Source organism: Lygodium microphyllum, chromosome 8 (genome assembly GCF_053477565.2).
Source record: "Lygodium microphyllum isolate KBCC chromosome 8, Lygodium_microphyllum_v1.1.10, whole genome shotgun sequence".
NCBI classification, from domain to species: Eukaryota; Viridiplantae; Streptophyta; class Polypodiopsida; order Schizaeales; family Lygodiaceae; genus Lygodium; species Lygodium microphyllum.
The window spans coordinates 107402234-107424212 of record NC_141142.1 but is presented as its reverse complement, the minus strand read 5'-3'; the positions used below and the strand labels follow the sequence as shown (position 1 = coordinate 107424212).

Here is a 21979-nt window from a genome sequence, read left to right as displayed (position 1 = left end):
ATTGATTCTCAAGCTTCCATCGCTTCAACATTTCTTGTAGTTATTGGTTGTGAGACATCTTGAATTAAGAAATGGCAAGCTATGGTTTCCAGCATTTCTTGTTAATTCAGCATTTCCTATTAGTTCTATGTTAATTTCCATTTAAGTGGCAACCTTCTTTTCAGCAGGGGTTGGCCGTTCATCACTTGGTGTGTAACCGTGCTAATGAGCATTTCTTCATCTATTACATTTTCACTTATGGGCCTTTCAATTAATGCTTACCACATAGATAAAGTAGGCTAGTACATGAGTACACATGATTCATGTGAGTGGCCTATTGATGTTAGCAAGTATCTAATTTTGAGAAACTTGTAAAGTGATTACCAGGCAAACAAGAGTTATGAAACTCTTAAGATCTTGATAAGATTAAAAAAAGACTCACCGAGCTAAGACACACACACACACACACACACACACACACACACACACTCTCTCTCTCTCTCTCTCTCTCTCTCTCTCTTTTCATGAAGAAGTCTAAATTAATGAATCGAGATACTAGCTGGTCAGGCATTGTTGGCGAGACCTGCTAATTGTGCAGTGCACAATTGGCAAACTTGCAAATTCACGAGGCTTCGTCTTGTTTGTTTTGTGCTTTTGTGAGCAAAGGGAAGTGGATATTCCATGTTTGCTTTCCTTTGCTCACAAAATAATTAAAAATTGCATGCTTTGCATGCACTTGTGAAATGTTAAATGTTTGAAGAGTCTCTCTCTCTCTCTCTCTCTCTCTCTCTTTATTGGACTATTCATTCACCTTTATCTACGGATGTTAATATCTCTCTTTATCTCTCTCCTTATAAATACATTTAGTGATGACTAAAAAATTGATATGAATCAATTACATGAAAAATTGATGTGAATTGACATTATCGATGCCGTTAATGTTTTCAACCACATGAAAAATCTATGTAAATAAGTAATTTCCTAATTAAAAATGTAGCGATTGATGTTTTGAAATAGAGGAGGAGTTTAAGGAAGAACAAGGTGGACATGTTTCTGAAAAAGTACAATGGTTATTGTTTAGAAATAGAAGAGGAGCTGAACAAAATAAAAGTAGAGTTGTTATGTCGATTGAGTAGTTGCAGGTGATCTAGCTCTTCTCACCCCCTAAGGTCGCACCATACTATGAATGGGGGAGGGAAATGGAGAGCATGTATTGATGATGATAGATGTGGTAGGAAAATAAAAAAACAGGAAAATATCTGATTGGATACACGGAGGAAAACGCGTGCGTGACATCGGCCAGCTTTGATGCTTGATGCATGTTCTCACACACAGACAATCAGAAGCATTACTGCCTCTGAGGGTCGGGCTACAGGCAAAGCAACTGCCGAGCATTTTCTGCAAACAATTATCTAGCAACGCAGAGCTTGATCATCCCGAAGGTTCAGACGCAGCAAGTCCGATTGCTCGCACTGTCCAATCTCTATGCGGGAAAGGACAGCTCAAAAGAGCTGTTGATGTGCTTTTGAGTCATCCGCATCGAGCCACTTGTCCCCAGACGTTGTATATCTCCCTTCTTAAGGCCTGCAGTAAGCGCAAGGCCCTTCTTCTCGTCAAGAAAGTCCATGAATTCCTTGGCATTCATAGGATTAAGCTTGCAGGATTGCTTGGTGACCATCTCGTCATCGCATTGGCCAGTTGTGGTGCTCTCAATGACGCACAGCATGCCCTGTTGTCGATGCCGAGCCGCACCGTCTTTTCTTGGACGGCTTTGATTTCCGGCCATGCTGGCAGCGGCAATCGTGAGGAGGCTTTGAAGGTTTTTCATCAGATGCAAGAGGATGGCGTGCAGCCAGATCAACACACTTTTGTGAGTCTTTTTCAAGCATGCGGGAACATAGCTGACCTTCAAGAGGGGAGAAAGCTACATGCAGATGCCTGCATGAAAGGGTTTACTTTCGATATCTTCGTTAACAGTGCACTTATGGGCATGTATGGCAAGTGGGGAAGCATTATGGAAGCTGAGAATGTCTTTGATGGGCTATCTCGTCAAAATGTTGTATCTTGGAGTACTATGATGTCACTTTATGCTGATCAGGCTCAAAGTGAGGTGGCTTTGCAGTTTTACAGGCAGATGCATGAAGAGGGTATTAGTCCAGATGAACAGACACTTGTCATTGTCATACAGTCATGCATTGGCCTGTTAGAACAGCAAGTTGCTGCTGGCAATGAAGACTCTAAAGTGAAAACGGCTTGCTCAGAAATTGGCCAGGCTTTACATAGTGATGCATTAAGGCTGGGCCTTACCTCATGCGATTTTGTTGGCAATTCCTTAGTGAATATGCATGGCAAGCTTGGAAATCTCGAATATGCAGAGAGGATTTTCAAGGACTTGTCAAATCCTAGCATTGTTGCATGGAGCGTAATGCTCTCAGCATATATAATGCATGGTCAAGGTGAGAAAGCCTTACAGTTTTACAGATACATGCAAGAAGAAGGTCACGCTTTGGATGATGTTGCAATTATATCTATTCTCCAAGCATGCATTGAAACAGGAAGCTTGGAGACTTGTAGGCAGCTTCATTTCACTATCACAGTTGCAGGTTATGATCAAAACCTACTATTATTGAACACCCTTATCCGTGCATATGGGAGTTGCATTAGTATAGTAGATGCTCAGGCAGTATTTTGTGGACTATGTGAGCCTGATGTTACCTCGTGGAATTCTTTTCTTGCTGGTTTTGCACAAGAAGGATATCAAAGAACAGGTCTTGTAGTTCTTAGTGACGAGATACATTCAACTGGTATTAAGCCAGACACAGTCACATTCCTCTCACTTCTTTCAGCTTGCAATCATGCTGGCCTTGTCGATGAAGCTATTGCATGCTTTGATTACATGCATGTGCAGTATGGTATTGCTCCAAAGTTAAAACATTATGTGGTTCTTGTCGATCTCCTTGGGCGTGCAGGCTGCTTCAAAAGAGTGGAAAGCACTTTATTAGGGATGCCAATGAATGCTGATCTGATGGTCTGGTTAAGTGTGCTGAATGGGTGTCGCATGCATGACAATGTCAAGCTAGGGAAGCAGGCGTTCACTTATGCAGCAGATTTACAGCCTGAGGACTCTTCTTTCTATGTATTAATGTCAAACATCTGTGCTTCTGGTAGATTTCTTGGCTATGCAACTGAGGAGGAATGAAAAAGAATGTAATACTCATTAATGTGTTGAAGAGAGCATTATTATCCACTGTTAGGACTGTGGTTGTTTCTCATGAGTTGCAGCCACTCTAACAAGAAGTTGGTTGAGAATGCCAAAACCTCCTCTTAAAAGAAGTTGATTTATCGTGGGAGCTTTTATGTCAAGAATACACCACAATGCTTTTATTTTCCATTGATGTTCATAATGGACTTGGGTTACTGGATATATTTTTGTGTTTGAAACATCTGAAGAGTTGCTTTGAAGGCTCTTTTGGCCTGGTAATAAGCGTACTGGAGGATTCTAAGTAGCCATGACTTTTCAAGGCTAAATTAAGGTATTTATGGCTAGAGCGAGTAGGTTATGTATGAGATTTCCATTGCACCTAAAAAAGTTCTGGTATTAAGATATAGGAGATTTTATTGAAGTTGAGCATTTCAGTAATCAGGAAAACAACTTATTTAGTTATAGAACTTATTGTGTTTTAAGTAGCTGCAAAACTTCGTTGTGTTTTAAGAAACTGTAAACTTGAAAATTAGGGGATATTTAGTTGTACACATAATGCCTTTTCTTATTTGATCATGATTATGATCATTTGTACTTGCTGCTGACTATCAGTAGTGGGCTGTTTTCAGGACAGACAATTCATCAAATGGAAGTACAAGATTATGTTTGGTTGCTTTCACCATCCTTGTATGAACTCTTGAAGACCTAGTGTTAAATGGATGCACTAGGGACAAACTTCTGGAGCTTATGAGCTTTTAGCACGATGATTCTTTCAACTCACCACCAGTCACTCAGGTTTGCAAAGCCAATTTATTAGTAGCACTATCATGATTTTGGTCATTTACTTAGGTTTTGCAAAGCCAATGTATTCGTAATACTGTCAGGATTCTGTCTTACTCAACATGAATCTTATGATCTTATATCCATCATTGTTTGTTTGTAGTGTGCTTATGGGGAAATGGGTATTATGGGTGGACATTTACAAATATATGTTGGCATGTGTGCTTATGGAAAAATGGGTATTCATGGGTGCACATTTACAAGTATACATTTGAGTGTGTGCATGCATGCGCATGCAAGCATGTGTGAGTGAGAAGAAAGAAAGAAGTTGTATTAACATCTACAAGAGGTCAATTTGACCTATGAGACAAAGTAGGTACATAAACTTAAGGAACTACCATGCTTCCCAAGTAATGTAAAGAAAACATAATACACAGACACACATATACACACACACATTGAGCCACTAAAATTAAAGAATGCATTAGTCAAAATTTTATGTGGATGCCTAGTTTGTTCTCCTTAAAACAGCCCCAAAAATCAATTAAAAGCAAATTTCAAAAATAAAAGGTTTTATGTTCAAATTGTGAGAGTGCGCAATAGAAGAAGGAATTCAAACATAGAGGAAGAGGAAGAAAATTGAATGAGAGATAATCTGCCAATTGGAGAGGAAGAAAATTGAATGTGAGATAATTTGGCAAGGTAGGCTATAAGTAGCCATAAATGCCCTAAACAGGCTGATGTGCTACAGTAAATGCCATAAATATTGGCTGGCCAGCATTTAATGCTGGTCGAACTGGGAAAATACCAGAAAAAATGACAAGTGGCCACAGAAAAATCTTGATAGGCATGGACAATATTCTGCAGGTGGAGCAGACTGAGAAATGCAAAAATTGACCTAGAAATGCACACAGGATGGCGATAATTGAAGGAAATGCATAGAAATCCAATTAGACAGCCACTTAAGGGTGACTAGCCTCCCCCATCAAAACACATGACAGACATGTCAGAGCTCTCAATGTCCTTGTTTGACTTAGACTAAGTTTCACAGGCAGGAGATGACAAGGCATGACAAACATGACTACTAACACCTCCTCTCAGATTCTAAATGTGGTAGAAGGCCAAGGAGGAAATGGACCTTGGGATGGCAAGAGGAATGCCAATGTCGATGAAGAAGCTCCTCACGATCCTAGGAAAACCCCTCTAAAATACTAGGGGCTAGGGAATCCATAGCCGCATCATTGAGATCGCCCCCCTCTAAAAGGGATGGGGGGTATGAAGGAACCACCAGAGGAGAGGCTAGGGGATGGGAAGGAGTATGTGGAAAAGATGGTGCACAAGCGGAAACGGGTGTCTCAATAGACAATTGCCTTAGGAGACCCGGCATAAGAGAAGGGGAATGGAACGTGTAAAGCTTGCTCTCTTGCCAACCTGTCGTGATAACAACTCCTGTAGAAGAATCCTCAATACAAATGGCTTGCTCACATGATTGCTGACACAAACAATGGGAACAATAACCAAAAAACCTCTATAAAAGAGCATGTTGTGTGCATCCCGAACGATCCTTGATCATTCCAACCAGCCAGCTGTCTTCCTCTTGCTGCCTACATCCGTGCAAGGTCATCAACAATCTGAAGGAAGTCTGCCCCAGCCATCACCCAGTTTCCTATTGCTGTTGCCAACTACTCTGGAGTCTGCCCTGCTGTATTGCTGTTGCCAACTCTTCTGGAGTCTGCCCTTCTGTTGCCTTCAGCCTGGTCTGCCCAGCTGCTGGAAGTCCTGCCCAGCGATTCTGCATTATTGCATACTCACCTAGAGGCTTGCCAGCTGCTGCCATGATCTCTGGACTGCTGTGGACTGCATTTGTAGCTGCTATAGCCTGCGTTTTCTGCTGCATGTGGACAGCCAGCTGATGCCATCGTTCCTCCTATTGCTGTTGTGGAGCTGCCATCTTGGCCAGCATTATTACGTCGGGCCGCCCGGAGTCTCCTACATCATCCGGCTGCCTGGAGGACCGTGTTCACTCCTTCCATTGCTACTCTCAACATTAGCATCACCAGTGGATTGTTGTTGCTGCATTTTGGGATCGATCGCAAATATGACACTCTCTCAGAGCTGTTCTTGGCATCTCCGACACCACTTTCAGCTCATCTCATCCTTGATCCTTGAGGCATAGAGGTCTGAAGCCCCCATTTGTATCATACATGTTCATTTTCATAGAGCATTCTATAGACTATGTTCCTTGTGTTTTTCTTTTGGGTTTCCCTAGCATTTTTTTACATGGTATTAGAGCTAGGTGCTCTCTCAATTGACACTTGAGCCTTGATAAGTAAGCTTGGCATTCAAGAGCACATGAGAACGCAAGAAGAGAGATCTCAATGTTCATCGCCAAAGCAATCCCCCTTGGAGTCTATCTCTTAGATGCCAATATCCCCCTTGCTAGGGATTTTGAGGGAATGGTATCCACATTTCCCTTCTCAAACACAAGATTTCCCTAAGAGGGAAGGTATCCCACCAAGGTCCATGTATTGTCTTACCCAAGATGAATATGTGGAGATTCAGAGGCAATGGTGTAAGAGAGTTAGACAAAGTTTAAGTCCTTATGCTCAAGATCTACGTTGCATACTCTTACCCCTTTGACGCATCATCTCAATGCCCATACTTACATCTCAGAGGAAGGTGCACGGTAGTTTGAGTTTGAAGTTGTCGAGGATCCGAAACTTGTAGCCCAAAGAGGACCCGTTGACATGGGAATAATGCCACAGCAAGTCTATCCAGTTCCACAAGAGTCAATGCAAGGTACACACATTTTACATTTTGCTTGTTCTTTGTTGACTCCATTTGATGCTTAGGACATGGATATAAGTATTCATGATAACCTTGACCCATATTGGTATGTGAATGTAAATGGATGTGGGTTTAGAGGAAGAAGATTATGTAATACCTCTCATTCACTTGCTAATTTTGGAGATTTTTTTGTTGGTGCATCTAATCATTCACAAATATGCCACTCATTCCACCCATTTCTCACATTCCATTCACTACATACACATACTCACCCAGTATAGAATTGGGGGTACCATAGCAACATGGGATGAGTGAAGGGGGTTGAGAGACAGGGAAAAGTAGGGGATGGGGAATGAGAGTGGGATTTGGATGGGGATCTTAAAAAATATGTGTTTGGGGATGGGGAATGAGAGTAGGATTTGGATGGGGATCTTAAAAAATATGTGTTTTCTTGACATAATTGAAATGCTTTGTAAATAAACTAAACAAATATGATACTTGAACTTAAAAACAAATATATTGTTCCAACTCAAAAACATTCTTAAAATGTTACCTAAAATAATAAATGAGCCATGAAAGTCAAAACACTCCATATGACATAAATTGCAAGTAGGTGCAAAAGTCTCAAAGTAGTCTAAACCTGCCCTTTGTGCAAAACCCTTGGTAACAAGTCTAGCTTTATGCTTGTTTAAGGAACCATTTGCAAGATACTTGGTCTTATAGACCCACTTTACACCTATCACCTTCTGCTTTTTGAGATGTGGAACCAACTTTCAAGTTTGATTTCGGAATCAAGCTCATATTGCATAGCTTGCCGCTAAATATCTTGGGCAAGAGCCTCCTCAACTATAGTAGCTCGGAATCCTGGAGAATTTGAGACATAAGAGCATAATTTACACAAAGTGAACTATCCCGCTCGGGTTGTAATCAAGCTGATCTACGTGGACCGGAAGGAGCAGTAGGAAAGTGAGTAATATCTAAATCCTGCATGAGTTGCTTGTACCAACAACGAGGAATCTGAATAGATTGCTGCTGTTGCGAGGGAGACCGAGTAGCCTTTGGAACCTGCAAAGCACATGCACGGGTAGGGGATGCCCCTCATTAAGGGAAGGGAGATCCTCCTCATCTGAAGAAGGCTACCCTGCTGACTGTTGGGTAGCCCTCCAAGGCTCTCGAAGGGAGGCTGAAGGGGTGGAGGTACGTGGTGAAGAAGTGGTCGCATCCATCAGGGGTGGAAGGGAAGTCGGTATAGAGGAATAGGAGAGGGAGGAGCCGAAGACGAAGAAGGGGTGCTAAGAGGCAACTTGGAAGGAAGGAGAGGTATTGAAGGTGGAGAAGGGCCAGTTGATGACGAAGAATCATCTGCAAAAGAACAATCAATGGGATCCTTAGAGGCCACAGCTTTATCAAAGATCACATCCTTGCCTCTACGGGTCATAGAGTCGGTGTCCCTTTGTGGTTGAGATATAGCCCACGAAGATGAGCTTCCTTGACTTGGAGTCGAGCTTCGTCTCTCTTCTTCTTGTCCACATGGACAAATGTGTCAGTGCAGCGATGCGGAAGCGTGGGACCAAGATTGAGAGAGAGTGAACACAGGGAGAAGAGAGAGAGACAAGAGTCAGTAAAACACAGAAAATCTGCAGTGTAGAATGCTGTATAGGAATGCAGAAATATACACGGGTGCATAGAGAATATTTGCGTATGTCTCCACCTTGAGGACCTTGATCTCCGTCCGCCCGTGTGCTGTCAGTCACCAGCAGGTTGTCTCTGTCAGATGTCAGATGTGTGTGTCCAAGTGCTGGACCGGACTGCTATAAATAGTAGAGGAAAAATACCAAAAAAATGGCCAGAATCAGGTCACTGCCTGAAACTGTCCGACTGCTGCTGTACCTGACTGACTGTGCTGCAGTACCTAACCGACTGATGACGTGGCAATTGTCCGAGTGCTGACCTGGCATCAACTGCACTGTCCGTACTTCTTGCTGCAACTTTGCTGTCCAGGGAATGACTCTCTAACACCTCCTGTTAGATCCTGGATAGGTCAAAAGACGGAGGGATCTGGCATGCGTCGAAGAAGAGCTTGGGGAAGCGCCTTCGTGAACAAATCAGCAAGATTATCCTCTGTCTTGTAGTACTCCACATCAATGGTCCCATCCAAAAGCTTCTCCTGAATGAAGTGATAGTGGATCTCAATGTGCTTCATCCAGGCATGGAATACAGGATTCCGTACCAAGGCAATGCAACTCTCATTGTCGCACTGTAGAAGAGTAGGATGAGTCTGGGAGCAGCCAAGCTCCTCCAACAATCTTTGAAGCCACACAACCTCACATGTGGTGGAAGATGCGGCCCGATACTCCGTCTCAATAGAAGAAAGGGCTACCGTGGGCTGCTTCTTGCTACTCCATGAGATAACACGTGTACCCAAGGTAAAACGATAGCCTGTAGTAGACCGCCGATGGTCCACATCGCTAGCCCAATCCGAGTCGCTCCAACCTACAAGAACAAGAGCTGAAGCATCTGTACCTGTTGGATAAGAAATCCCTAAGTCAGAGGTCCCCCTCAAATACTGAAGAATCCTCAGGGCAGCTTGCCAATGCACATGTTTGGGTTCACTCATGAACCCTGCCAAAAGACCCACAGTAAAGCAAAGATCAACACAAGTGTTGAGTAGCCAAATCAAGGATCCAATGAACTGACGGTAGTGGGAAGCATCCAACAAGGGAGAACTTGAGTGTGAAGTGGCCTTCCAGTTCGGATCCATAGGAGTAGAAATGGTCCGACAAGTCTCCATCTCAAAAGTCACCAAGAGCTCCTAAATGTATCTCTATTGAGAGATGAAAATTCTCCTCTGAGACTAATAAATCTTGTGACCCAAGAAGAAATGAAGAAGTCCCAAATCCGTCATCTCGAACGTCTGATGTAAGGCTGTCTTGGTCTCTTGGACCTTTTGTGCCTGGTCACTTGTAAGAATCAAATCATCAACATACAAGACAAACAACACACGACCAGCCTCGGAAGTGTGCATATAAAGTTACAGATCGGCCTTGGAGCGCCGATATCCCAACTTTGACTGAAGAAACGAGTTAATCTTCTCATCCCATGCACGTGGAGTCTTCTTGAGGCCATACAAGGCCTTCTTCAACTGTAAACTTTCCCATCGGAGGATCCAAAGCCAGAAGGCTACTCTACATAGATCTCCTCTTGCAAGTCACCATTGAGAAAGGCCGACTTCACATCCAACTGATAGACAGGCCATCTCCTATGGCGAGCCAAGGCAAGAACAGCTCGAATAGTCACCATATGAACAGTGGGGGAAAAAGTATCATGGAAGTCAATGCCTGAGCGCTGAGCAAAACCTTAGCAACAAGGCGAGCCTTGTGCTTGTCTAAAGAACCATCGCTAAGGTACTTGGTCTTGAAGACCCACTTGATGCCAATCACCTTCTTGTGAGAGGGACGAGGCACAAGGGACCAAGTGCCATTCCTCTCAATAGCCTCCAACTCGGCTTCCATAGCCTTCCGCCAATGGTCAGACTGCAAAGCCTCCTTCACAGAAGTGGGCTCTCGATCCTGCATAACACGGGTCATCAAACAATAGCTAGAGCAAACAAGCTCTGTAGAATGTGCTTGATTCCTCTGTGACCTATGTGGTGTTAGTCTGCTCTTCTTCAGTCTCAGTCTGTCATCTCCTGGTTGTGAGCTCCTGTCAGAGTCTGACAGGAGACAAAGGAGCTCTGTCAGGACATTTTTGTGGCTGCCCTAGTCAGCATGCAGCCCTGGGTTTGTTCCAGCCCAAACTGGGCTGTTTTTGTCCAGACTGCCCATTTTCTGGGCAGTCGGCCAGATCTGGCCGGAGTCGGCCAGATCTGGCTGGTCGGCCAAATCTGGCCAGGTCGGCCAGTTTGCTGGCCTGGGGGCTATTTATATCAGCCCCCCCAGTCAGTCCAGCATTGTTCTCTGCAGGTACAGCACTGCTCCCTCCATCTCCGTCTCCGGCATTGGTGCTGCCACTGCTTCCAGTCTGTCCTGGTTCCCTCACTGACGCTCCGGGCTGCGTGCAGGGACTGTTCTGTCCATTCCAGTGTATTCAGCATTCATCTCAGTCAGTGCAGACTTTCTTCCTTCATTCTCTGCTTTCTCTCTCCTATCCTCTGTGTTCGTGTTCTTCTTCCGTTGCGCACTCTCACATGGTATCATCGCCTGATTGAGAGCACGGAGGACATACCTTCAAGAGAGAAATACCTTCCTGTTGCTGCCAACAGATCCACAACAGCCAGGCGACTGCTTCAGGAGGCTGTACAGCCTGCGTTTGCTGCCCACGCTGACTGCAGAGGCTGCCACGTCATCCAGCGACGCAGCAACCCTGCGTTTTCCACCAGGCTGCCTCTCCTGCTGCTGGGCGACCTCCCTACAGGCTGCGTTTTGCTGTCCTGCAGGTCGCTTCCACCCCAGGCGTCACTTTTCCTGCTGGCGACCTCTGTCCGGGCTGTTTTCCTGGTGCTGGTGGTCTCTTCTCTGGTGTTCGACATCAGTATTCTTTGCGTTTTGCAGATCCAGGTGTTTGTAGGCACTCCCTGCCTGCGTCTTGGTGGTTGGTGACCACATTGCTGGTCCTATTTCGACAGCGGCACAACTTTCTTTGGTATTTTGCAGATTGGAAGATGTCTTACCAGTTTTCAGGATTTGAAGACTCAGAGGATGAGCTTCTCTCTCATCATTCCTCTGAGCGGAGGCGGGATTATCGTGAAGTTCGACATCGGGAAGAACCTCCTCGCACTCGTCCTTCTTCAGTCCATGCATCTCAGAGGGTTCCATCTACTGCGAAGGTTTCTTCAGTGAAGACTGCTTCAGATGTGCGGATTCCTTCCTTGATTCCCTCTATACAGGTGCCGATTCTCCCTTCCTTTCCGAAGGAAGATAAGTTGGATGGTTCCAACTACTCCCTATGGTCATGCAAGGTGGCTTGCATCCTCGATACATTTGACCTTTGGGAGCTTGTTTCTTCGCCCATCGACCGACCCCCCGTGGATTCGTTCGATGGCACCTCTATGGACCGTGCAGCCTTATGGGATAGGCTCAACTCTCGAGCCCGTTCCTTTCTTTTTATGAGTCTCCATGATTCTGTTCTTGTACATGTTCACAGGTTAAAGACCGCGGCGGAAGTATGGACAAAGCTTGCGTCTTTGTATCAGCACAAGACATTTGCCCACAAGATTTCCTTGGAGAAGAAGTTGCGGATGCTCAGTCTTGATGGTTCTTCTTCCATGAAGGAGCACATCACGAAGATGGAGGATATGCGAGGCGAGCTAGCCTCTCTTGGTCGTTTGATATCGTTTGAGGATATAGCGATGATTCTGTTGACTCAGCTGCCATCACCCCGCTATGATGTCTTCTACACCAGCCTCATCACTACGAGGACCCGTGAGACACTCCTATGGGAGGAGCTTTCCCCGCTTGTCTTGGAGCATGACGAGCGACTCAAAGAGGTGGGAGCCAGTGGCTCCACCAAGGCATTTACGGCCGGCATAGGTGGCGGCAAGAAGAAGAAACAAAAGAGGGAGAAGGCTAAGGACAAGAAGGAGGAGGACAAGAAGGATGCGAAGGAGAAGAAGCCCAAGTGCCCCCATTGTGGGAAGGGCACTCATCCCGAGGAGAAGTGTTGGCAGAAGTATCCCCATTTGAAGCCTAAGGAGAAGGACTCGAAGGCGGCCCCAGCCACAACAGAATCTGCGTTTGTGCATCTCTTTGTTGAGGAAGACACTGCCCTAGCTTCTACCACACCGGAGAAGCCTTGGCTTGTCGACGGTGGAGCATCTTCACATATGACCTTCCGTCAGGATTGGCTTCAGGATCTTCGTTCCAGAGGGGGTACAGTCACCATTGGTGACAATTCTACAGTTCCTGTTCGAGGCGTGGGGACTTTACCTCTGTTTTCTGACAGGCGGTCTTCCTCCGCCAAAGTTCTCTATGTCCCTGATTTGGGCTTTAACCTATTATCTGTGCATGGTCTTACTCAGTTAGGTACCCGAGTCATTTTTACACAGGATGCAGTCACAGTGGAGGATGCTTCTACAGGTGATGCTCTTTGGACAGGTACACAGGAGGGTGGGCTTTATACGCTCACAGCCTTGGCTGCGCGGACTTTCCATGAGCTTGGGCTGCTTTGGCATGCTCGGTATGGTCATTTGAACCTCGATTCTCTTCGCCGGGCTTCTAGGAGGCAGATGGTGGAGGGACTTCCTGATTTCCCTCCTCTTCACACTTTATGCCCTAGCTGCTTGAGGGGCAAGCAGCACCGGCAGCCTCATCCGCAGGTTGCTTCTAGGCGGGCTACTTCTCCGCTTGAGTTGGTTCATACCGACCTTTGCAGACCTATGGGCACGGTCTCCCTTGGGAAGGCCAAATATTTGATGCTGATTGTGGACGACTTTAGTCGTTATGTGTGGCCTTATTTCTTGGAGTACAAGAGCGAGGCGTACTCCCGTTTCTGTGAGTGGCAAGTGTTTGTGGAGACACAAACCACTTCCAAGGTTCGTGGTGTTCAAGCTGATCACGGTGGCGAGTTCACTTCTCACCTTTTCTCTCAGTTTTGCAGGGATCATGGTATTCGGGTGGAGTATTCCCATCCGAACACACCATCAGAGAATGGTGTGGTGGAGCGTGCAAATCAGACCATGATTGAGATGGCCCGATCTATGCTGGAGCATAGGAGTCTTCCTCATTTCCTTTGGGGTGAGGCGGTGGCTACAGCGGTGCATATCCGCAACCGCTCTCCGACTTCGGCATTACAGGACATGACTCCGTATGAGGCTTTCTTTGGGAAGAAGCCTTCCGTGTCCCATTTTCGCATCTTTGGGTGCGATGCTTTTGTCCATGTGGACAAGAAGAAGAGGAAGACGAAGTTTGACTCTAAGTCGCGAAAGCTTATCTTCGTTGGTTATAGTACGACCACGAAGGGATATCGGCTCTATGACCCGACGACGCGGACAGTTGAGGTGAGCAGGGATGTGATCTTTGATGAGGCTTCGGCCTCTGAGGATCCGATTGATGGTTCTATTACAGATGTTTCTTCATCCTCGACGGACCCTCCCCCACCTTCTCTCCCTTCCCTTCCTTCCAGGATGCCCCTTAGCACCCCCCCTATTCCTCCTCCTTCGGCTTCCCTTTCCCCTTTGGTGGATGTGCCTTTGTCTTCTACGAGCTCTTCTACCGCCACTTCGGGATCTTCACGGGATACACAGCCTTCTTCGGATGCGGAGGATCTACCTTCTCTCGGTGAGGGGGAGTCCCTCTCCGATTTGGGTGCTTTACAGGTTTCGGAGGCCCCCCGGTCTCCCTCACAGCCGTAGGAGTCTCTCAGGATTCCTTTATGGTATTGCCGGCTCATGCAGGATTCAGGTATTACTCACTTTCCTGCTTCTTCTACAGGTCCCCGTCGCTCAGCACGTTTACAGGCCCTGCGGGACAGTTCACTATGTGTGAACTATGCTCTTATGTCACAGATTCTTCAGGATTCCGAGCCTTCCACTGTGGAGGAGGCTCTTGCACAGGATATTTGGCGACAGGCTATGCAGGCCGAGCTCGATTCCATCAAGCGAAACCACACGTGGGAGCTTATTCCGCGTCCCGCGAAACGGAAGGTGATTGGTGTGAAATGGGTCTTTAAGACCAAATATCTTGCGGATGGCTCCTTGGACAAGCATAAGGCTAGGCTTGTTGCCAGGGGTTTTGCTCAGCGTGCAGGGTTGGATTACTTTGAGACTTTTGCTCCTACAGCTAGGATGTCCACCATCCGAGTTCTTTTGGCTCTTGCTGCTCACCACCGTTGGCCTGTCTATCAGATGGACGTCAAGTCTGCTTTTCTGAATGGCGTTCTTGAGGAGGAGATTTATGTTTCACAGCCTCCTGGTTTTCTTGTGCAGGGGAAGGAGGATCATGTCTACAGGCTGCGGAAGGCACTTTATGGCCTCAAGCAGGCTCCTCGTGCTTGGTACCAGCGGATTGACCGCTTCTTTCTACAGAGTGGCTTTGCGCGCTCCGCTTATGATCCCAACCTCTACTTACGGGTTGTGGATTCTCTTTCGGTGTTCCTCATCTTGTATGTGGATGATCTTATCATTACAGGGAGCGACACTCAGCAGGTGGAGCATACACGGTCCATTCTTCAGCAGGAGTTTGACATGACGGATCTAGGGATCCTTCACTTCTTTCTAGGTCTGGAGATCTATCAGATGGCACAGGGCATTTTTATCTCGCAGCACAGGTACATCTCCGAGCTTCTTTCGGAGTTTGATATGGCTGAGTGTCGGCCTATCTCATGCCCCATGGACCCTGAGTCCAAGCTTTTGACAGCTAGAGTTCCTCTTACCGACCCCACCCGTTACAGGTGCCTTGTCGGCTCTCTTATCTGGCTGCTTCACACTCGGCCGGATATCTCTTTTGTGGTGGCTTTATTGTCTTCTTTTATGCAGACTCCTACCCAGGATCACTGGCAGGTGGCCTTGCGGGTTCTTCGCTATTTGCAGGGGACTCGATCCTTCGGGATCATGTATGGAGATGGGATTACCCTTTCTGGATGGAGTGATTCTGATTGGGCAGGTGATGTGGATTCGAGACGATCCACTACAGGTTATGCTTTCACCCTTGGATCTGGTGCTGTCTCTTGGAGCAGCAAGAAGCAGCCTACTGTGGCACTTTCTTCTACAGAGGCTGAGTATCGGGCCCTATGTTCGACCGCTATGGAGGCAGTTTGGCTCCGTCGCTTACTCGCGGAGATTGGCTTTTCCCAGACCGGACCTACGGAGCTGCGCGTGGATAACTAGAGTGCTCTTGCTCTGGCCAAGAACCCGGTGTTCCATGCTCGCACGAAGCACATTGAGGTTCAGTATCACTATGTTCGAGAGCGGATCGTGGATTCGGAGCTGGTGGTGGTCTATTGTCCTACGGCGGCCAATGCAGCTGATCTCTTTACGAAGCCTTTGCCTCAGGCTTCTTTGCTTCATCACATGCGGTTCTTGGGTCTTCAGACTCTCCCAGGAGTTGAGAGGGGGTGTTAGCCTGCTCTTCTTCAGTCTCAGTCTGTCATCTCCTGGTTGTGAGCTCCTGTCAGAGTCTGACAGGAGACAGAGGAGCTCTGTCAGGACATTTTTGTGGCTGCCCTAGTCAGCATGCAGCCCTGGGTTTGTTCCAGCCCAAACTGGGCTGTTTTTGTCCAGACTGCCCATTTTCTGGGCAGTCGGCCAGATCTGGCCATAGTCGGCCAGATCTGGCTGGTCGGCCAAATCTGGCCAGGTCGGCCAGTTTGCTGGCCTGGGGGCTATTTATATCAGCCCCCCCAGTCAGTCCAGCATTGTTCTCTGCAGGTACAGCACTGCTCCCTCCGTCTCCGTCTCCGGCATTGGTGCTGCCACTGCTTCCAGTCTGTCCTGGTTCCCTCACTGACGCTCCGGGCTGCGTGCAGGGACTGTTCTGTCCATTCTAGTGTATTCAGCATTCATCTCAGTCAGTGCAGACTTTCTTCCTTCATTCTCTGCTTTCTCTCTCCTATCCTCTGTGTTCGTGTTCTTCCGTTGCGCACTCTCACATGTGGTCCATCTTGTGGTTTCCAATTCTCAGGGAACCCTTCGATCCCGGAATCTCGGAGTGTGTCATGGGCCCAACGAGGAGGCCGGACCGCTCTCTATCTGTTGAAGACTTGGGTATATCCAGTGGTGGAAGCTCCACTGGGTGGACCGGTGTAAGGGAAGACTCTGAATCAGAAGAAGAATCTCCATCAAGAGGTTCTGGCTCCAAAGAAACTATCTTGGGAGCATAACTCTCCCCTGGATCTCCAAGGACGGGTTGCTCCTCACTCCCCTTTGTGGCTGGAACTTCCACGAACTATATGTGTGAGAGAGAAGAAAATTTCTTGTGTGTCTTACTCACCTTCCAACCAAATATACCCTCTTTCCACCTTCTAATCGGGTCTCTAGGGCCTGTTTTCATGGTGCACCCAACCGGTGTTCCCAAATAGACAAGTCCTGCCTAGTTTAGTAAGAAATGTGAGGGTATCCCCCGAGCTTCGGACCTTGGCACTTCTTGCCCTTGTTCGGGACACACTAATTAATGGCCGTCTTGGGCTACTTGCCCGGCCGAAGGTTATTATGTTTGACATTCTCTCTCCCTTTCAAAAAAACCATTGTCCTTAATGATTAGTGATGGGAAGTGTCGTCGAATTAGAGCTTCTGATTCCCATGTAGCATCAGTAAACTGGTAGACTCTTCCAGGCAACTAGATACTCGTGGTGGAGAGCACGATTACGCAACCGTTTCTCTCTTCGATCTAGTATCTTGTCTGGTCCATGGTCAATAATTGAATCCTATTCCTGCAAAGGTACCATACCATCAATTAGATTATCATCACGCGAGATATACTTTCTTAATTTGCTAACATGAAACACTGGATGACCACGATATCCAAGAGGAAGTTCCAATCGGTAAGCTACATCACTTAGCTTCTAAATAAATTTTCACAGTCCACAATATCTTGGAGATAACTTTGGATATTTGCCAGTCAATAAATTAGATGACTTGGCTGGTACTTGGAAATTTTTTTTTTCTCCTAATTCAAAGATCCTACTTGACCTTTTCTTATCTGCAAAATGCTTAGCCCTATCAGCAGTTTGCTGTAACTTGGCTCGAGCAATTTTAATATTAGTGTGTGTTAGTAAGAAATTTTGCTGTAGCTGGGCATTTCTCATCTGACCTTACTGTACTAGGAAAACTTGGATCCATTCCATAATTTATTTCAAAAGGAGACAAACTTGTTGCCTTATGAGGTCTGTTGTTATACACAAATTCTAACAAAGACAAATGCATATCCCAATCTGTTTGTTTATTAGATACATATGCTCTCAGCATCATGTCTTCTAGTATCTGATTGACTCTTTCTGTTTGACCATCTGTTTCTGGGTGATCACCACTTGACATGTTTAAAGACACATTTAAACGACCAAAGAGATTACGCCAAAAATGACGAGTAAACATGACATCTCTATCAGTCACAATGGACGTAGGTAGACCATGCAACCTAAACACATGATCAATAAACAAATCTGTGACTTGTGGAGCTTCCACACTTTCGCGAGTGGCTATAAAATGAGCCATTTTATTAAAGCGATCCACTATCACTAGGATAGTGTCTTTTTGTCTTTGGGTTCTAGGTGAGCCAACAATGAAATCCATGGAAATACTTTTCCAGTTAGATTCTGGAATTTGTAATGGCATTAGCAGACCCAGAGCTGGTGGCTTCACTCTTTCTGCTTTATTAACTTGACATTGAAAGCATTGTTGGACATATTGGCAAACATCCTTGGCCAACTTTGGCCACCAAAATGTCCTTCTAACCAGTTGTATGGTCTTATCAATACCAAGATGTCCTGCATAAGGCACATCATGGTTATCAAACAAAACTTTCTTTCGTAGTTCCTGTGCACTAGGAACATAGATCTTGCCTTTTCGTTTAAGAAACCCATTCTCAATTGAAAGGTTCTTAAATGAACTTGCCTTATCAGAAATAATAGTAGGTAATGAAACAAAAGTATCTGGTCCATCCCTAATCAAAGAGTCTCGTTCTATGGCTTGATAAATTTTTGCTATATAAGAGTCCTCTAACTGTGCTTCCTTTATTTCTTGAAGCAATGAGCTTTCTAAAATTGTAAAGCTCATTTGATACATTATACAAGATAATGCATCAGCAACAACATTATCCTCACCCTTCTTGTATAGAATTTCCATATGAAGTTCTTGTATCATTTTAGCCCATCGAGCTTGGCGCCCTCGAAGATTTGGTTGACTACAAAAATACTTAAGGGTATGATGATCTGTATAAACTTTAAAATCTGCACCATATAAATAGTGCCGCAAAACTTTAAGGCAATGAACAATAGCATAAAGCTCTTGTTCATGAATTGGTCAATTTTGTTGGCTTGGGAAAAGTTTCTTGCTTTCAAAAGCTACAGGCTTGCCTTCTTGGCTAAGGACTGCACCTATCGCGATGCTACTTGCATCTGTTTCTAAAACAAATGGTTTCTCAGGATCAACTATCTTGAGAACAGGGGCAGTAGAAACTGCTTCTTTCTTAGCCTCAAAACTTTCTTGTTGCACTGATGTCCACACATAGGGCACCATAGCTCGCAACAAATCTGTCATAGGAGCAACTATATACGAGTATGCGTATATAAATCTCCTATAGAATCCGGACAATCCCAAAAAGGAACGAAGAGTTGTTTCATTTTGGGGTGTCGGCCAGCTAAGTATCACAACAATCTTCTTGGGGTCCATCTTGATCCCATCGACAGATACAATATGACCTAAATAATCTATCTTTGCTAAACATAGAATCGTCTTGTCTGGGTTAGCATAGAGTTTTGCTTCCCGCAAAGTTTCAAAGACTATTACCAAATGTGACTCATGTTTATGGATACTCTTACTATACACAAGCACATCGTCAATAAAATCTACAATGAACTTGCCCATGTATGGTCTTAGTAAATCATTCATTAACATCATAAAAGTAGCAGAAGCATTTGTTAAACTGAAAGGCATAATCAAATACTCATATTGACTAAATCTTGTTCTAAAAGCAGTTTTAAAATATCTTTATCTCTTACTCTAATCTGGTGATAACCACTTTTTAAATCAATCTTACTAAAGATAGAAGCATCACCTAGAGCATCCAAGAGATCATCAATATGAGGCATAGGATATCTATGCTTGACAATTATTTTATTTAAAGCCCTGTAGTCTACACACATTTGAAAAGAACCATCTTTCTTTTTTTCAAGTAAAACAGGGGCTGCAAAGGGTGAAAAGCTAGGTCTAACAATCCTTTGCTTAAGTACTCATCCACCACCTTACGGACTTCATTCTAATCTTGTAGACTCATCTCGAACGGGGGTCTAGCAACTGGATTAGCTCCTGGGACGAGCTCAATCCTATGCTTCACATTCCTACGAGGAGGTAAACCAAGAGGTAGTTCAGATTTAAATACATAAAAAAATTGGGCTCTTATTTTACTTGATAAGGCCGAAGGGATACTTCTGGAACTTCCACCTTTATCTGTGTCATCCTTTGACACACATTTAGAAATATTTAAAATATAACAAAAGTAAAGAAACTTACAGTCAATCTTGAGTGCCTGGGTCATCGAGAGAATCTTCGCTTCTTGGAGATCTGGTTCTCCGCGAATCAACAATCGTCGGCCCTTGTGCTATTGATAGATATGAGAAGAGAAGTCAATGATAGGTCTCTTCTTTGCGTGCTACTGCTTGCTCAACACTAGGTCGAATCTTGCAAGCCGTGTAATTTCAAAATCCAATCTGTCCTCATAGGATTGGATCGTCAACAACTTGCTGATCCCATGTCTCTGTACCCATCCCGTCAGCTAGCTCTACCGAATAACTATATTCTGAAGGGGTAGTCTTGCGCTTCAGCTTCTTGACGAGATTAGAGCTAATAACATTATGTGAAGAGCTCGTATCAAATAAAATACGCACAGGACATCCTACCACTATGCCTTTCATTACAATGAGCTCAGTGTCAGCAAACTGGTACCCCTTTTGTGCCTTGGGTGATAACACTGCATCTAGCAGAGTTGGTACTTTCTTTGTTATTGTGACGGCTAGGATCCGTTCATGGTAACTAGAGTCATGTGGAGGTGACTCACCTAGGCCATCTCTCGCCTTATCCACATCCTGCATTGGATTAAGCACCATTTGAGCACTGACTCTTGCCTTCTTGGGACAAGCCTTAAATTTATGCTGCCCCAGGCATCCGTACAAAGTCCTTCTCTCATTGCTTTCTCCCTTTGCTGTGGAGTGAGTATGGATTTATTGTAGGCTCTCTCAGCCATAGCAGATACTTTCCTCTTGGTACCTGACATCGTCTTGATCATATGCACCTCTCTAGTGTCCTTCGCACGAGGAGCACTAGATGCAACTGCAGGAGTAAAGACAGGGCGTGCACCTCTAGTCCAAGGAAATCTATGGGCCTTCCATCTTCAAGGACCAATGCAAGCTCCACTGCCTCATTCAAGGTTTTACATCTCTCCTTGACAAGTGGCCTTAAGGTTTCTTTTAAGCCCATGACAAATTTATGCACTTGTAGAAAGTCAGGAATATGTTCAGAAATCTTTAACAGAATCTCTCTATACTTGTCCGCATATTCCTGGACAAAGTAGCCCTTCTGAGCTATGAAGAACCAAGCATCTAGAGCCCTTGTTCGCTCATGTGGAGGGACAAAATTATTATAAAACAATGTCTTAAATGCAATCCAAGTAGATGGCTCTGCATGATCCTGCTCAAATTTCCGCCACCAACGGTGAGTGGCATCCATGAGATTATATGTAGCTTGCTGTATCTTTAAAGCATCCTCATGAATATGGCATAACTTAAAACATTGCTCCCATTTAGAGAGCCATTGTTCCACCGCATCTGCAGTCCTTTGTGCCGTCGTGCCATTGAACTTAGGCGGCTTAAGGTCTTTAAGTTGCCACTTAGCTTCTGGCAACGGAGGAACGACTACGGAGGAGTTATGTACAACTTGTGTGTCAGGCATACATGCATCAGGTAAACTCTTATCTAAAGGTCTCTTGCCTTTAGACCTTAAGCCGCCACTTAGCTTCTGGCAACGGAGGAACGACTACGGAGGAGTCATGTACAACTTGTGTGTCAGGCATACATGCATCAGGTAAACTCTCATCTAAAGATCTCTTGCCTTTATCCAAAGCATTTCAAGTTAAAATTTGCATTTGTTCAAGCAAAACTTGCATAGTGCCTTCCAAACTAGAAAGACGATTATACACATCACTAGATGAAGAGGGCAACTCATCATCATGCATAAGAGGTTCTTCCTCTACATTAATGTCGTTCAAAGGCATATCTTCAGTGCCTGACATGATTGTTTTTTTTTTGGATTGATAATTCAAACCAACAAAAGCAAGGCAAACGTAAATACAATGTACTTTCAGAAAATTGCTATGTATCCGCACAAGTACTATCCACAAGAAGCATACATGTCAAAAGCAAGCTTCTTTGTACATTTCGAACAAAAGTGCAAAGCTGAATAAGTCACCAAATCCTCTTTGAAACCATGCATAAACATCCAAATGCATAGAATCCACACTCTCAAGCATACATAGACGCACTCAAAGTAGTGAACTTTGAGCCCCAACAGGTAGAGATAGTGCGAATCTT

At 45.1% G+C, this 21979-nt stretch overlaps 1 protein-coding gene across 4 annotated transcripts in view; it reads left to right on the top strand.

Annotated features, from left to right (window-relative positions):
* The first annotated feature begins 1135 nt into the window (after nucleotides 1–1135).
* LOC148032705 (pentatricopeptide repeat-containing protein At4g13650-like) overlaps nucleotides 1136–21979 on the top strand; it is a 38074-nt gene continuing 17230 nt past the window's right edge. For 2 of the 4 annotated variants that reach the window (XM_087683339.1, XM_087683340.1), the window contains exons 1-2: nucleotides 1136–3512; nucleotides 3811–3976. In XM_087683339.1, the coding sequence (XP_087539465.1) occupies nucleotides 1295–3178 (1884 nt within the window). In that variant the 5' untranslated portion in view covers nucleotides 1136–1294 and the 3' untranslated portion in view covers nucleotides 3179–3512; nucleotides 3811–3976. Of the gene's footprint in view, nucleotides 3513–3796; nucleotides 3977–21979 lie in introns of all 4 variants that reach the window. The other 2 variants (XM_087683342.1, XM_087683341.1) reach the window with 2 other exon arrangements.